Source organism: Typha angustifolia, chromosome 13 (assembly GCF_048772165.1).
Source record: "Typha angustifolia cultivar Huaian chromosome 13, ASM4877216v1, whole genome shotgun sequence".
In the NCBI taxonomy this organism is placed as follows: Eukaryota; Viridiplantae; Streptophyta; class Magnoliopsida; order Poales; family Typhaceae; genus Typha; species Typha angustifolia.
In genome coordinates, this window is record NC_133251.1 from 17,563,571 (window position 1) to 17,580,178 (window position 16,608).

The 16,608-nt window shown below is 37.6% G+C and overlaps 3 protein-coding genes across 4 annotated transcripts; 2 read left to right on the plus strand and 1 right to left on the minus strand.

The window, feature by feature from the left end:
• Positions 1–1,980: 1,980 nt before the first annotated feature.
• On the minus strand, positions 1,981–8,167 carry LOC140773527 (NADH dehydrogenase [ubiquinone] iron-sulfur protein 1, mitochondrial). The gene is made up of 5 exons (XM_073116133.1): positions 7,651–8,167; positions 7,313–7,559; positions 6,175–6,469; positions 4,327–4,701; positions 1,981–3,275 (listed from the first exon to the last, which is right to left on the minus strand). Exons 1-5 carry the CDS (start codon positions 8,159–8,161, stop codon positions 2,376–2,378), a joined length of 2,328 nt encoding a protein of 775 aa, XP_072972234.1. The 5' UTR covers positions 8,162–8,167; the 3' UTR covers positions 1,981–2,375.
• A 1,066-nt stretch (positions 8,168–9,233) lies between these two features.
• On the plus strand, positions 9,234–12,658 carry LOC140773537 (translocase of chloroplast 34, chloroplastic-like). The gene is made up of 8 exons (XM_073116145.1): positions 9,234–9,418; positions 9,781–9,911; positions 10,044–10,151; positions 10,249–10,373; positions 11,241–11,502; positions 12,029–12,097; positions 12,186–12,347; positions 12,436–12,658. The coding sequence occupies exons 2-8, from the start codon at positions 9,813–9,815 to the stop codon at positions 12,544–12,546; spliced, it is 936 nt and encodes a 311-aa protein (XP_072972246.1). The 5' UTR covers positions 9,234–9,418; positions 9,781–9,812; the 3' UTR covers positions 12,547–12,658.
• A 189-nt stretch (positions 12,659–12,847) lies between these two features.
• Positions 12,848–16,280, plus strand: LOC140773535 (heat stress transcription factor A-1-like). 2 transcript variants are annotated; one of them, XM_073116143.1, is made up of 4 exons: positions 12,848–13,299; positions 14,201–15,212; positions 15,867–16,029; positions 16,151–16,280. In XM_073116143.1, exons 1-2 carry the CDS (start codon positions 13,072–13,074, stop codon positions 15,086–15,088), a joined length of 1,116 nt encoding a protein of 371 aa, XP_072972244.1. In that variant the 5' UTR covers positions 12,848–13,071; the 3' UTR covers positions 15,089–15,212; positions 15,867–16,029; positions 16,151–16,280. The 2 variants fall into 2 exon arrangements, with proteins under 2 accessions (XP_072972244.1, XP_072972243.1); XM_073116142.1 differs by having other exon boundaries at positions 15,867–16,280.
• The last annotated feature ends 328 nt before the right edge of the window (positions 16,281–16,608 follow it).

Below are 16,608 nucleotides of genomic sequence, written 5' to 3' on the forward strand. Positions count from 1 at the left end.
GGAAAACTTTGTAGCTTTCTTTAATTTTATGATGCCTGGAGGACAATAAATAGTACAGCATAAACGCCAAGAGTTGTTCTTCCTGCTAAGATTATGATGCAGTGAAAAGTAGTTGGGAAAACTTTGTGGCAGCCAATCAAGCACTGCAAACTATGCTAACCACTAATGCAAAAAATCCATTCCTCAATGAAGGGAGAGTACTTTCCAAGATTCAAGTGAAGAACATGTTTTAATTGGGAAAAAGAAAGAAGTACAAAATTTCTAATTATCTTACTAGATAAGAGTTGCCAATTATTGTACCATTCCATGTTATCATGATAAAGAAATGTGATCCTCCATCCAACCTACCTATCTCTAATGAGGAGGATCTTTAAGAGAGAATATGAAATTATGGAAGAATGTTATAGATAAAGGCATGTAAAAGGCCAAATAGTTAAAAATATGATTGCTTGTATATATTACATAAGCTACATCTAAACTATCCCAAATAAAACCTTGCTGTGTCATATGATTTTGAAACTAATCTCAAACTAGTTTTGGTGGGTAGATTCAGGCTTGAAATTCAAATAGGATGGTAGGTTGGGAGACAAAAAGAGGAGCTGAATAGGAAGTACACCTACTCTCTTCACATTCACACACAAAAAAAAGGTACACCTACCACAATACCCTCAAATATTTTTTGGTGAAAAAGGGGTGAGAATTTGGATTGGAATTCTTCAACAGTGACTTCTTGTGTGATTGTAAGAGAAATAGAAAAAGGAACAGCATTTTTTTCACCCCTGCTGTGTATTTTGTCATTGTCATAGGACCCTATTTGAGACTATAAATTGAGAGGTGATAGGAAGTTGCTGCAAGTTAAACCACCAATAACTTCCACTACTTCTTATCCTCATCATACATTCCAACAAGATATACACATAATCTACCAAAAGCTGGCAGTTGGAAGACATTGAGATGGTAGTGGAAGCTCCAATAACAAGCCATACAAGAACCTACAATAGTGTCCCTAATCTCTTAGGATTGTATTTGGTTAGCCACAAGCAGGCATCATCTATCTCATGATGCCATCTTTGACACTCAATAATGTAGGGTGCTTTGAGTAATATGGCTGCAAAAGTTAATATTTGGAGAGGTTTCTCCTGGCTTACACTGTTTTCACAGTATTTATCTGTTCCTAATTAAGTACCATATATATTATATAATTCCTGGAGATGATTAATTGTACACAGTAGAGCCATGTGTCTGACGAGATGGAATTATAGAAATTAGTCACTGAATCTGACCTATCCCTGTTGAAAAAGAAAGAAGCTATTGACTTTTTGAAATGCCAAGTGGGACAAAGCCCTGAATTGATAGGACTTCTTTATTTTGATAATTTTTAGTTAGTATGGGCCATTGTATATAAGGTAGTGCTTGCCCTCTTCTCTCTACTGTTCAATGAAGCAACTTCCTGAGGATAAGGAATCAAATTATGAGAACCACCAAACCATCTGGGTGGTTCTATCAGTGACTCTGACATGTGAACAAAAATTATACAATCCTGCTTTCCCTCCTTACAATATAATAGGATGTTTTAACAACAACAATAATGGTAGGTTAATTAGATATACATCAACATCAAGCTGTAAGATCCCTCCTCTTGACATGCTAGACCATGCAGGCCTTCTTTTAAGCATATCCCAGGGTCCGACGAACTTAGCAATTTGGAATATTATTAGCTGTACATTTGTTTTCATGTGTTTCTTTCTTATTTTTGTGGACTTGTTTTATACTGATAGGGAATCAAGAAACAGAGGTACTATTTCACTTTATATTACAATAAAGAGATAAGGATAAAAGCTCAAACAGGAATAGGATTAGCCACTCAATCATACATCTCCAGATATTTTTCATGCATCATTCCTGTTTGTTCATATTTATACTGCACATGATTGTCACAGTAGAGGAGTAACCTCTTGTCTCAGAAAGTTACCAATACAATGAATCAAAGAAAACAAGTATTTTCCATTTCAGAGAAATTTAAATAAAAAAACACACACACCTTTTTAACTCTTAAGCAAGTCATCAGCTTCATACAGTTGACGCTAGAAAACCAATAGTACCTTCCAAGAGCATCTCAGAATAAGCAAGAAATTGGAGAATACAAAAGGAAAGCTGCGGGTTGTGAGCATCAAATAAAAAAGTGCCCTCTAGCTTATTTAGTTGTGCCTCTGGCTCCCACAATGCAATAAACACAGTTTTGCTGCCATTTATGCTTTTAGGCAGTCAAAATTACAGACCAACTCTAATAATCCAATAAACATGCATCAACTATGTCTCTTAAGAAAGGGAAAAAGTACACGTAAATTTCTGCAAATTGGATCCAGAAATAGATTTCACTTCTTCAGCAATGTTGCACTGCACTGTGCCATGATCTTAGAAGCTCGAGTAATTGAGTCTGTCATGTAAAAGTTTTCCACAGCACTGCTGAATGGAGCCATGCTCATCTGTTGCCGGAACTGGGGCTTGAGCTCAGCAGACAATGTTGATGTTTCCCTTTCATCTACATGAGCTAGATTGGGTGCCACCATCCTGATGCGAGACCTTAGAGCTCCTATATTATCATATGGCAACCGAAACCCAGCAACCTCTGACAGTGCTCGGATAATTTTCCAATCATCCCTAGCATCACCGACTGTGGGGACTGCTGGGACAGTCCACTGTGCACACCCTTCAGTATTCTCATATGTGCCTTCCTTCTCGCTGAATGCTGCTGAGGGAAATATGACATTAGCTCGGTAGACGCCCTTGTCCCCATGGTGTCCCTGATAAACTACAAATGCATCATCTGGAAGTTTCTCTAAGTTCGTATCATCAGCTCCCATCAAATAAACAAACTTAGCAGACTGGATGCACTCTGCAGGATTAGCCAAGAGGCCAAGGTCAAGGGCTGCGGCTTGAGCAGCATTGAGCAAAAGCACGTTAAGACCATTCCAGTCAGATCTTGTAACTTTGCCAAGTTTTGCTACTGTTTCAATGGCAGAAAAGATAGCATCTTTGTCTTCGCGTTCAAATAGTCCAGCCCCTACTATAATGGCAGGGTTCTTGGCAGAAAGGAGAGTTGAGCAGAAAGGATGACGGCCCTCAGCAATCTCAAGGAGGGTCTGAGGTCCTGTACCAAGATGTTGGTGGTCATAATTGAAATCTGATGGGGTACCAATGTAGGCCACCTTTGCTTGAGCTGCCCTGACTGTCTTTCGAATTCTTGCATTTACCATTGGAGCTTCTATTCTTGGCTATCATTTTTAAAGAAGAGAGACAGTGTAAGCATAACATAAAAGGTATGATACCCGAATAAAATCCACCACAAAGCATTGCAAGTTTGCAACTATCCAAATATGAGTTCAGCTAAATGGAATTATTGTATGCCCAGAAGTAGCAGAGAATATCAATGTTATTACATCAGGTGTTAGAGACAGAAAAGGCGAAAAAATGATATACAGTTGTCACTTCAGCATGATAAAAATGTCTTCAGAGTAAAGACAAGGGTTAATAGGTAACTTGGTTGTATTGGAGTGATTGCCTGTTCAGTATTTTCTTTATGATTTATTATAAGGCATACAGAAAAGCACTTCATATTATGTGAAGTAGCAAAAGAAATATAAAAAAGCCCTTGTCATCAATGACAGGAATTTAAATAAAGGTGGTATAGATCTGACACAATTACTAGTGGTTCATATCCACATGAATGCTGATATACTTGTAGCCTATAGGAATACGGATACTGTTCAAGTGAATAGGTAGTACAACATATTTAACAACAACTAACCTGAGAAAGAGAAGAGATACAAATCAAGCCAGGATGGAATGAGAGGAGCATGACTTAGACGACAATCACAAACATATTGTACTAAGCTATATAATACACGATGCGGCAATGCCAAGCTATATAGTATCCCGGATCCCAAATTATCTATAGTACCTTTTATTTGGATCATTGCCATAAATATATTGCACAGGAGTTCAGTACAAAGGAACAGGTTTAAAAATATACAAGAAAAACCACCTAGAAATCTAAGTTCAGTACATTATACTGGATATTCATAATGTTGTAGCGTGTAAATCTAATATGAAGGTTCAAGACAGCTGATATCTTTTGGCAGACAAGTGCTTCATATTGGCAGCTAACTTCCTTGACATATGAGACTAACATGGAGTAAAGGAAGTGCATAAAACAAGAGACAGGTAGTCTAGACAATATTAATGACTACTCTATTGATTTAACTAACCATGAAGTAAAACATATCACAAATGAGAGTTTGACATTTCAAATGAGACATATGATACCTGAGTCCCAACCAACAGGAAAACATCTGCTTTTTCAAGGCCAGAAATATTTGTGTTCAGGAGATAATTAGGCCGCAAATCTGCTTGAGGGCTTGGGCCATTCCCTTCGCATAGCACATTATTTGACCCCATTTTGTTTAAGAAATCTTTCAATGCCATCATAGATTCAGCATCAGAAAGCTGACCAGCAATTCCAACTATTTCCTCCGATTTCACTTGGTGTGCAACCTCAGCAACCACAGCAAGGGCATCACGCCAAGTAACTGCCTTAAAGCGTCCATCGGGACCACGAATCATAGGGTCATTTAGTCTTTGCCTCTTAAGACCATCATAACAGAATCGTGTTTTGTCAGAGATCCATTCCTCATTAATATCCTGCAAAAATAATGTGCAATGAGAAAACAACCTTACATGTACCAGCTGGCTTAGTTCTGAATAACCCAGAGTCAACAACTAAAAGATTAAGCTCTGGTCACAATTAAAGAAGAGAATAAATAATCCCAGAATCCAGTTGCCAAGATGTTTCAGCAAGCTCAAGATATAGATAAGCATAAAAGATACTGAAAAGTATGGAATAAGTAGATAGCCATCTTCTACAATATGATATTTTATTTTTACAAAGTCGGACTCCGCTGCACCTTGATGATAAAGTGGAGGAGGGGGAAGATGATATTTAGAGATGTGGCACCCATTATTTGATCACAAGGCACTTGGCTACATTAATACAAGAGTCTTGATAATGTGTTGCAGATATAGAGATGACCGTGGCAGGGTGGTGAAACTGGTAACCCTAATCTTTGCATTGTGCAAATATACCATCTAGACAAGCATAGGAAAATAGTTTCCAACCTAAGGAAATAATAAAACTAAGCAGACATAAGGAAAACCAACAATGACCATAATTGCATCAATACTGCTAAAGTGAATGCACTTCTCAATCCCATAAACATGTTGCAATCATATGCATTACACAGTGGGTATATAAAAAGAAATTTACTGAGCCACTGACAACCAATTAGCAATAGCACCAGGCCCATCTTTTTCAAATTCACGGGATTTAAAAGTGTTAGTCGAAAATTTACTGATTCCATCTTGCACTAACATAAAAATACATAAAACTTCTAAAAGACCACAAATCACATGGTTGACACAGCTTTAATATTACACAAGTATAAAGCGTACATACAGAAACCAAAAGCAATACATGTTTGAAGAGGAAGCAATTTAAATATTGTTAGAGAGAAAAATGCACTAAAGAGCTACATCAATCAAAGCGAATAAAAAGAGAACATATAATCCGTTCACAGGAAGCAATTGATGAAAATTTAGGTTATATTTAGTGATATTTGTTACACTATTTGCAGAAAAAACAGCAATAGGTAAAAAAATACATATCGATGAAGTCAAAAGCAGGCATATGTTCTTTTCCCTGCTCAGGTTTTGTACCTTTCATAATAAACAGATCAACATACACAGTTTTGTGCACGCCCTTATTAATAAGCTAAAAAATCTTTCAAAAGAGTAAAGATAAATAATGATTTTAGTCCTCCTGTGCTTTTCCCAATGAACTGGTTCACTGTACACGGGAAAAAGTGCTTTTGCAGTCACTTGAGGCAGATAGAACAGATTTTAGGACAACAATTTAGGACATGCTTCACTTATTAAAGCTTCATCTACCAGAAAATTGCTGGAAGAATGAGCAGGAAAATGGCTGCTTCCTGCCCTTTATGGGAAAGAAATTGTGACATCAAAGGAGTAACTAAGATGATTAAAAACATTCTAGGATGATCATTTTAATTCTCCTGAATAATATATATTATATGAGAATACTGGCAATGGAAAATTAACCTCATTTAAACGTGGAAGAATGCGCATAACTTCTGGGCCTCTGCTATCAATTCTTATGTTTGATCCAACTGCATCAGTGATATCGATACTTTCTGTCCCTTTCAGCTCCCAATTTCTCGCTTTGAAAGCAAAAGGTTTGGATGTCAAAGCTCCCACAGGGCAGATGTCTATCACATTTCCTGACAGTTCACTTGTCATAAGCTTCTCCACATATGTCCCTATTTCCTCTCCACTCCCACGGCCTAACATACCAAGATCTTGAACACCGGCTACCTCAGTAGCAAATCGAACACACCTATTATAGACAATAGAGGATTTATATTGAGATGTTCGTAGCAGTAGGAAAAATAAAAATTCAAATTCTGATTGTCATGCAACAAATCCTCCTCGGCTGCAACCAATATTCTGATAATTTCAAATACTACAAAAATATGCATCAGAAACAAAGTCATGATACTTACCAAGTTACCATATCTAGCAGTTCAAAAGAAAATCTTGCCCTTTTGAAACCTTAGTAAGTGATATTTACTTTACAATTCTTATAATTGATAATTTGCAGCTCAAATATTTGACTAACTACAATCTCTCCTACGAAGAGCATGCAGTTGGATAACTTTTTAAAAAATCCATAACAAGATATGCAGCATATAACAGAGATACGATGATAAGGATGGTGATTTGGACACCAACATCCTTCATGCCAATCCTTTTAGGCATGAAAATCTATGCTGGGAAGCTAAAGCCATAAAAATTATTTAGAAGTAGGCATGACAATCTAACAGAACAACCTAGAGTATAAGATGGCCATCCCACTATATCCATTTGCAACTCCACTTTGAATAATTCCTAATTTCAGGTGCTGCATATATTTAACCTAAGCATACCTTGATAGGATAACAACAGCCTAACTATCTGTCACTGAGATGACAAGTATTGTCTTTCATGGTGTAAAAGTTCTCCTAGCCCTAATTTTCATCGTTAGAAATCTCAGAAGCACTATCGTATCTTTATACTCCTACAAATTACTGTCAATCTACATTTCGCAGAAGTCCTAGTAATCAAATCTGTTTTCTATGTTCTTTCAATAGTTGCCAATCTCCAGGATCCAAAGCAATAATGCAAGAAAGAAAGATCTCACCTTGTGCATTGAATGCATCGTGTCATCACCGTCTTCACCAGTGGCCCCAAATTCTTATCTACCACCGACCTCTTCATCTCCGTGAACCTTCCACGGTCGGCTCCGAACGCCATGGACTGGTCCTGCAGGTCGCATTCCCCTCCCTGATCACAGATCGGGCAGTCCAAGGGATGGTTCATCAGCAAGAACTCCATCACCCCTTCCCTTGCCTTCTTCGCCACCGGCGTATTTGTCTTAATCTTCATCCCTAATCAACCAAAAAACTCCAAAAGTTCACCAAAATTCACATAAATCAGTAATTTTTAAAGATTAAAAGAGAAAGACGAGATATTTTTGACCTGGAAGGGCGGGCATGGCGCAGGAGGCGACGGGCTTGGGAGACTTCTCGACCTCAACGAGGCACATGCGGCAGTTGCCAGCGATGGAAAGGCGGCTGTGGTAGCAGAAACGGGGGATATCGACCCCGGCGACCTCGCAGGCCTGGAGGACGGTCATACCCTTGGGGATCTTGACGGGGTAGCCATCGACGAAGACCTCGATGGCATCGTCGGGGTTGGTGAAATGAACCCTAGCTCCGCCCACGGGTATACGAGGCGGTTCCGGGGCTGGCTCTGGCGAGGTGGGAGCGGCGGCGGCGGAGGAGGAGGATTCGGGCTTCGAGAGGGCGGAGGTGGAGTAGATCCATCGGTGGAGGGGATTAGGGTTTGGGGAGATGGACGGATTAAAGCGGTAGAGGTTGGATTGGAGCAAGGGTTTGGAGCGACGGAGAGCTCGAACGACGAACCCCATCGTTTGCTCTCTCTTCTCTCTCTCTCTCTCTCTAGCTGCGTGGAGATCCGTCGCGCGCATATAAACTCTGGAAATGAGAGCGTGGCCGGTGGACGTTGCCGCCTGTAATCTACAAGATGATATCCACGTAATTAGTGAAAATAAACGAGGGGAATAATATTTTACTCCCCTTATTTATATCACTTTATCCTTATAAATATATTTAAATTATTTTTTATAGTATATTTGAACCTTCTATAAATCAAATTGGAAGATACAAGAGACATATTAAAAGTATGCATGGTGATACAATAAAATTATATAAGAATAAAATAAATTTCAAACTAACAAAATACTAATAAAATATAATTTTTATAAAAAATAATGCAGTTACTAAACCGTTTCACTGAAAGAAGCCTACGCCCACACACAATGTCACTTAAGCTTTATTTACTTTAAGTTTAGGGACTCTCAATAATTGGTTCACGGACCAAACATATTTTTATCTTTTTCATATCTAATCAAGTTTATTTTTTAAAAAAATTAAAATAAAAAAAATAAGACTAACTAATCTAAGTCCGGATTTTGCCGAAAAAAATCCTATGTCCACACACACAACGGTCACTTACGTTTTATTTGCTTTAAATTTAGGGACTAATCAAATTTAATTTTAAAAAAATTAAAGCTAAAAAATAAGACTAACTAATCTAAGTCATGGGTTTAGTGTCAAACAAAACACAAAACAAGGCTTAATAATGATAGACAAAAGGCAATAAAGTTTTTTAAAAAAATTATCTTTTTAAGAAATTCCAGAGCCCGTGTAAACACTTAGACCGGCCCACTTAGGCCTGTAACGAACGGCTGGGCTAATCATACCATCGAAATGGGCCAACTTTAATTATTATAATCAAACATCATTAAAAGTGAGTATTGTATGCAAAATGGTGAGCTAGATTACAAATATGTAGTTTCTCTAATAATACTATAAATGGAGTGTTACTTTAGATATATTATAATGTTTATTTAATTCAATATAACGTTGCATGTGATAAGTATAATATAATATAATTAAAAAAATAAGTATTATATTTTCTAGTAAATATTGTATATATAAAACTCTTTTTCTTTTCTTTTTTTCTCGCGTTACCTTATCCCTCTGTTTTCCGAAAACCTGTTACATGCTATTCCTCTCGCTTGGCTTCCCTCCTCTCCGCCAAGAACTCACCAAAAAGCAGCTCCCAGAGGGCTTCGGGACTCTAGGTTTCGGATAGAATCGCGAACGCTCCATCTCTGGTTCCTCCGAGGACGGGGATTCTCTGTCACCTTCACTACTCTCAGGTAATGCGCCACATTTCCTCCATCATTCCCCTGACAATTCTGCAGCATTTTTTGATACAAATCTTTGCATTTTTGTCCCTTAAATTTGTTAGACTTGGTTAGTTCCTTGTTTCCGTATACTCGCTGTAATTAGTGCATGCAAATTGAACAAAGAAAGGAAAGAATCCAAGTGAAAGTAGTTCGATCCCTGTCATCATTGTCTTCTGGCCTACTTGATGTTACTCAGATTGGAAGTTTGGTATCTTTGATGCTTTTCTCTCTTTTTTTTTTTGAATGCCATTTCTTCTTTTATACTCTGCATATAAACTTTTGCAATATAGTATGTGTTTGTCGAAATTTTACTTCCTCTTTCATTACTTTAGGTTTGTTGAGCATATTTCGGGGGTGAAGCAGTATGTCGTCGCCATTAGCTCGTGAGTGGGTTGGGATTCAGCAGTTCCCAGCTACGACACAGAGCAAATTGCATGAATTATTGGGGAAATTGAAGGAAGAGGTCCATACTCTATTTCTCATATTCTCTAGATGCCACACGCAATTGATTCCTTATTATCATTTTTTTTTCTTTTGTTTATATTATTATTTTTTTTATCTTTTAGTTATTCTTTTCTTCTTCTTTTTTGGCTAGAATATGAGTACATTGACAATTCTGGTGATGGGCAAGGGTGGTGTTGGGAAGTCTTCTACTGTGAATTCCATATTGGGGGAGAGGGTGGCTACTGTTAGTGCTTTCCAGGTTTTATTTTCTACCTAATATCTACTTATCCTTAGGTATTGAAGGCATTCTCTGAAAAATCAGTAATACTTATCGTGTGTTGATATGTGTTCTGTAGTCTGAAGGATTGAGACCCATGATGTGCTCACGATCACGAGCAGGCTTCACCCTGAACATCATTGATACTCCAGGGCTTATAGAAGGTGGATACATCAATGAACAAGCTCTAGAGATCACAAAGAGGTGTGTATCAGATGATAACATGTTGGACGTTGTGACACTGCGAATGATACCTATATATATTCCAATTACATACGCTCCACAATTTGGCGTTATGGGGTTGGACCAAAATGTGCAATAGGGCATGTATAGTCACGGATGCTAGCTTCTGAAATTTGTAGAAGTATGCAATTAGATGCAAATGATCAACTGGGAGACCACTCATTATCAACCTCGAAGAAAGGAACATAAGAAGCACATTCAAGTTTCCAATTTGGCACGAGAAAGAAAATGTGTCGGGGTGACACATCAAACAAAACTAAAATATATTTGACTTCTTTAAATACAGGTCATTCTTCTTTATAGAGTTATTTCATTTGCATGAGCTGCAAATTGAGTTACCTTGTTAGTTAGTGCAATAATTAGATCTGTTTGATTCCATTATCAGAAAGCCACCATTATACGGAAGTATATTGCTTCCGTGGAGATGTTTGTTGATATGTCTCATGAGATTGTGAGACACTCGTTTAATTGTACTTACTGATAATTGAATATTGCAAGGTCATTCCTTTTAATGGCATGCTGATAAACATGATTTTCAAGTAGGGCAAATATTAGGTGATGTTGCTTTTTTATCCTCTTTCTAACTTGATATGAGAAAAGGGAATTGGATTTCAGTAGTTCGATTAAGAGATTTCTTGGTATCTACTTTTTTCTTCTCGGTAGAACTTTCCATCTGCTTGAGGTGACTACTTCTCTTTCTCTATCATGTTTATCATATTTTAATTATAGAAACCCATCAGTCTGTTTTGTTTTAATCTCTGCTCATACTATGTGTTCAAACAGTTAGTTTCATCTGGCTTCATCATCTAACATTCTATTATATGTCAGGTTCCTTTTAAACAAGACTATCGACGTTCTCCTGTACGTAGACCGGTTAGATACATTTAGAGTAGATAGTTTGGATAGACAGGTCATAAAAGCAATCACCAATACATTTGGCAAAGGGATATGGCGGAGATCTTTGCTTGTATTGACCCATGGCCAGTTGTCTCCACCAGATGGGTTGAATTATGATGACTTTTTTGTGAAGCGATCAGAAGCACTTTTAAAGTACATACATCTGGGAGCTCGTATGAAGAAAGAGTTTGAGGTAATGACATAATCTTTTGAATTATCATAAAATTTATATGTTTATTAAGTTTCTTTGACCTTTCAGGTTTTCTATTTTACCTTCCTTTTGCAATATATTTTCTGCTATCTAGCCATGTTCAATATGCAATTTTCTATGATAGTTCATAGAAATGGTTATCCATAAATGGTTTTGTAAATCTCTGTATCCTTACCCATCCGATGTTCTGACCTTCCATGTAAACCAGTATAAAACTGTGAAGAACCCATTTTGTATCCTATATATGCAAATAAACATTCTTTGTAAATTTGTTATATACATCTAATTGCAAAAGAAACCTTTTTGGTGTCCTCCATGCTTCATGATGATTAAATATCTAGATCAGTTACGTCTATTTGGTTTTCAGTCTTTGGGTCATAATCATCTACATGTTTTCTGAAGTAACATATTTGTTTCATTTTCTAGCTTGCATACTAGAGAAAGCTAACTACAATTCTTATCCACAATTGTTTGGCTGAAGATATACTAATATTCCTACTTATCCTAGGAATCTACCATCCCTGTGGTATTGGTTGAGAACAGTGGGAGATGCAAGACAAATGATAGTGGTGAAAAGGCATGCCCATTCTTAGTCACTGCTTGCTTCTCATGAGTTTTGAGATTACTTTAATGTATTGGAAAATTAATCTGTTTCATGAACACAGATTCTTCCTGATGGTACTCCATGGATTCCAAACTTGATGAAACAAATCACAGTTGTTATTTCAAATGGGAGCAAGCCTATCCTGGTTGATCAGAAGTTGATTGACGGACCCAACCCAAACAACAGGGGAAAGCTCTTCATACCACTTATTTTAGCTTTTCAGGTTATTTTCCATCATACAAAAGCAGTTCAGGTTTCATAAAGATGATCATCTTCTTCTTTTTCCTAATGCCCACTTTCTTCTATTTCAGTACTTTTTTGTGGTCAAACGGATTCAACGAGCCATAAAAGAAGATGATGCAAAAGAAAGCAAGCCACTCTGGGAGCTTCGCGACATGGGATTGGCAGATCGAAAATTCTAACAATACCATAATTTTCTTATTTTCTGGAGGCCATGTTCTCATCTCCTTCAGTGAGAGCTGTTAATTTTACACCTTGTTAGTTGAGTAGTCTCAGACAGAAACATTCTTATCATCTTTCTATCGCTCATGTTTGGCTACATTTGCTCTTCTAGACCTACAACTCTACAAGTGTTATATTCTCTTACTAGTCCTTATTGTTCTTAGCAGTGATATATGTTTTGTTTCACGGTAGAAAGAACTGCAGACATACTGCACTGCGCACGTGCAATGCACGTGTGAACCGATCCAATTCTATTAACGAATTGCGGGTTTACGTTCGAATCCGGACCGATCGAACCCGTTAAGGTGGTCCCCGCTATTTACTTCGGGTGCCAACTCCGCTTGCCACGTTACCCGTACTTCATCGAATCCTCTCCGCGCGATTCCTCATCGTCGTCGTCTTCTCCTCTTCTTCTTCTTCTTCTTCTTCTTTCTCCAATTTGGATTAGGGCTTCTCCGTAACGACGCATCCAATCCTTCGCAGCGATGGAAGCAAACGCTGCCACCGGTGGCGCGGTGGCTCCGATGGTACCGCCTTTCCTGACTAAGTGCTACGATATGGTGGATGATCCCGAGACGGACGCGATTGTGTCCTGGAGTATGAGCAACAACAGTTTTGTGCTTTGGGATCCCCACACCTTCTCCCGCGACCTCCTCCCCAAGTACTTCAAGCACAGCAATCTCTCTAGCTTTGTTCGCCAGTTGAATACTTATGTATGATTTCCCTTGCAAGTGCCTCTAATTCGTCGCATAATCCTTCTTCTTGGTGTCAATCTTCGTGTTTATTTTTACGTATGAACTCATGAGAGCACATTGCAAGTTGCTTTCGTGGGAACGAGAATATTTTCTTGCTTCCTGGTTGCTAGTTTTTGGATGATGAATATGTCGGCTGCTTAATATTACTGTTTGCGTTATTAATCTTATCTTTTTCTTTCTTAATGGTGTTCGAGCTGTAATTTTCTGGTAATTTGAGGTTTTTAAGGTCATTCTGACAATTCTTGGGTGTATTTTAAGGGAAATCTTGTTTACTGTCACAATTCATCAGATATTGTGATGAATGATTTGTCAATGTATTGCATATGTCGATTTGCCTTCCAAGATTTGCAATTGATGCGTTTGACTACCTAAATAATTTAGAATTGAAGGAATTGTATGGACAATTGGCTTAATTTTAACTTTAAGATTATCTGATTTCGAACACTAGTCGTTTAGTCTTGTCATGGTGGATTTACATTGATGGAATTGTTGAGTAGTTCGTTAGAGCTGCAGACTTCTGACAAAATATACTGGCAATCATTACCAAAGACAGAAAAGGGGAAGATTACTTCTAGTAACCCTCAGGCTGGAGGCTTTAATTGGTTATTGTTTACTACTCACTTGCAAGGAAGATTGGATACTTCTGCTAATCCGGGATAGTTTCTCAAATGCTTAATCATTGACAACAATGTTTAGTAAGAATTCCTTTATCTGATAATCATATGTTCACTTGTAATGATCAAACAATGTTTTTGAAAAGATAGATGTTCACAGTATCTTGGTCTTCTATCTTACTTTAGTTTACATTTTCAGTGTATAAGTGATTCATTTAATTGTTGGCCTTTTTTACTCTGATCAGGGTTTTCATAAAGTTGATCCTGATAGATGGGAGTTTGCCAACGAGGGATTTCTAAGAGGACAAAAGCATCTGCTGAAGACTATTACAAGGAGAAAGCCCTCTCATAATGCCGCACAGCTGCAACAGTTGCAAGGAAAAAATACATCCGTCAATGCATGTGTGGAAGTTGGGAATTTTGGTTTCACTGAGGAAATTGAGAGACTTAAGAGGGATAAGACTATTCTCATGCAGGAACTAGTAAAACTCAGGCAACATCAACAAGCCACTGACCTTGAATTACAAAGCCTGAGACTGCGTCTCCAGAGAATGGAAAAAAACCAGCAGCAGATGGTGTCATTTCTAGCTAGGGCTGTTCAGAATCCCAGTTTTCTGGCTCAGCTTGTTGAGCAGAATGTGAATAACAGACAGAGGCCTGAGGCAAACAAGAAAAGACGCCTTACTGATCGTCAAGATGGTTTTATAGGTAGTCTAGAACCTTCTTCTGATGGCCAGATTATTAGGTACCAGCCCTTCATGGCTGAAGTCTTTAGTTCAGCCACGCCACCAGAATCAGATGCTGATTTGTCGGGCAACTTGCAGCCTTTGTCAAATGAGGTCAACAACTTGTATACGGATGGTGAGCCTACTGGGGTTAGCCCAGCTTTGTCAGCAGGAGATTTTGCTCTGACAGATTATTTTGAACAGCTTTTGGCTAGCCCTCCTCCTGAGTACTCTGAGCAAAGTTATCCTCAATCCCTGAATGTTCCAGATTTCACAATTGATGACTTTGAATTGCCAGAGCAGGAGATTCAAATGGAAGAACCACAGAAGATTATTCTTCCAAATGAACATGAAGGAGGGATTGATCTAGCACCTGTGATGGATGGAAATCACAAGCTAGCTTATTAGTCTCTGGGGTCTTTATCGTGTTGCTATCTTCTGCATGTTTTTGGTGCCTTTTACCTTACCCAAAAGTGCAGTGTAGCCATTGAAGATGACCTTCTGCTGTTAGATATTTTAATGTTTGAAATGGGTGAGTTATATGTCCTTCAATATATGAATATTAGTGGTCTATGGTGTGCTTTTCTTTTGATCTTTTTCTGGTATGTTTCTCCTCCAAAGAAGTTGGTCTATCAAGAGGTCAAATAGAAGAATACTTGCCAAATCAAAGTACACCCGTTATGTTTAGGCAGGAATTTATTTATTTATTTATTTATTTTTAAGCAAATCTAAGTGACTTAAGACGACAAGGCTTACTAACATTGAATTGAGCTTATTGCTTTACTTTCTATGTATATTACAAGTATCTTCTCAGAATATAAGTACTAACATTGATTTGAGCTTATTGCTTTCCTTTCTATGTATATTACAAGTATCTTCTCAGAATATAAGTTAGCATTTCCTTTTCCTTTTTTTGCTTATGAATGTTAACCTTATTTCCTATAAAACTTTATCTGAAAGATACATAGTCAGTTGAAAATTTGATTAATGGTTATTAATTAATAATACAACTACCTTTTTCATTTGCAAGTGTTGACTGAATGACATTTCTTGTTCAGTATTTACATTTTGCTTATATCTAGCATCTTAATTTGCATAATTCTGTAGAATATCGTTCCTTTCCTTAAGAGTTAAGATTTTTACAGTATAATGTTCTTTCTTATCTTAATTCAATCATTTATCACAGGAAAGCTGCTTTTGAAGCCTTACGACGATGTGCCAGCACAGATATGGAAGGTATCATTCTGCATGTCATAAACCGAAGCTCGAACAGTGGAAAGTGAAGATATTCAACTGATTCTGAAATTTTGAAGGCTATCCACAACAAATCCGATAAACACCAGTACCCGGTAAAACTGAATTTGTGGAACCTTCAAAGTTCAAAATGCAAGTGGCTTCATGTTATTGGTCAAATTAGTTTAATTATCATTTCTTTTTTCTTTTTCTTTTTCTTTTTTTTGTTTTGCACAGTGAGTGTTGGATGACAGAGTGCAGTTGATCGTTTCTTATTCATAGCAAGCGATGGTTGCTCAGTCTTGTTACTTTGATAACTGACATTATTATCTGCATATATCTTATCAAGCCCGAAGTCCTTTCTGTATGTATTTGTATTTTGAGAAAATTCCATTTGCACTTTGTTAGATCACATACTGAAAGAGAGTGCCCAAGCAATAACATTGTTGTATGAGGTTGAATGCCAAGAGTCTGTTGCAATCGGCAGTTAATAAAGCTTGGTAGCAGTACTTGTGGCAAGTTTTTTTGGGTTGCCTCATGGACTAAAAGTGCTGTCTGTATGGGATATTTGGGGGAATTTTAAAAAAACCAACCACTCCAAAACCAAATATTTGAATGCATGAAGATGGGACTGGGCATCATTTTTATGGAATAATTAAGAAATATTATAGAAAAACAGTGGATTAGAGAATTCT

Excerpts from the sequence above, each read along its gene's own strand:
- LOC140773527 (XM_073116133.1), bottom strand. The coding sequence starts at position 8,161 with ATGCGCGCGACGGATCTCCACGCAGCTAGAGAGAGAGAGAGAGAGAAG. Across the intron at positions 6,470-7,312 it reads CGATGCATTCAATGCACAAG|GTGTGTTCGATTTGCTACTG; the intron begins GTGAGATCTTTC and ends TGTCTATAATAG. Across the intron at positions 4,702-6,174 it reads TTCTTCCACGTTTAAATGAG|GATATTAATGAGGAATGGAT; the intron begins GTTAATTTTCCA and ends TTATTTTTGCAG.
- LOC140773537 (XM_073116145.1), top strand. The coding sequence starts at position 9,813 with ATGTCGTCGCCATTAGCTCGTGAGTGGGTTGGGATTCAGCAGTTCCCA. Across the intron at positions 9,912-10,043 it reads TGGGGAAATTGAAGGAAGAG|AATATGAGTACATTGACAAT; the intron begins GTCCATACTCTA and ends TTTTTTGGCTAG. Across the intron at positions 11,503-12,028 it reads GTATGAAGAAAGAGTTTGAG|GAATCTACCATCCCTGTGGT; the intron begins GTAATGACATAA and ends TACTTATCCTAG.
- LOC140773535 (XM_073116142.1), top strand. The coding sequence starts at position 13,072 with ATGGAAGCAAACGCTGCCACCGGTGGCGCGGTGGCTCCGATGGTACCG. Across the intron at positions 13,300-14,200 it reads TTCGCCAGTTGAATACTTAT|GGTTTTCATAAAGTTGATCC; the intron begins GTATGATTTCCC and ends TACTCTGATCAG.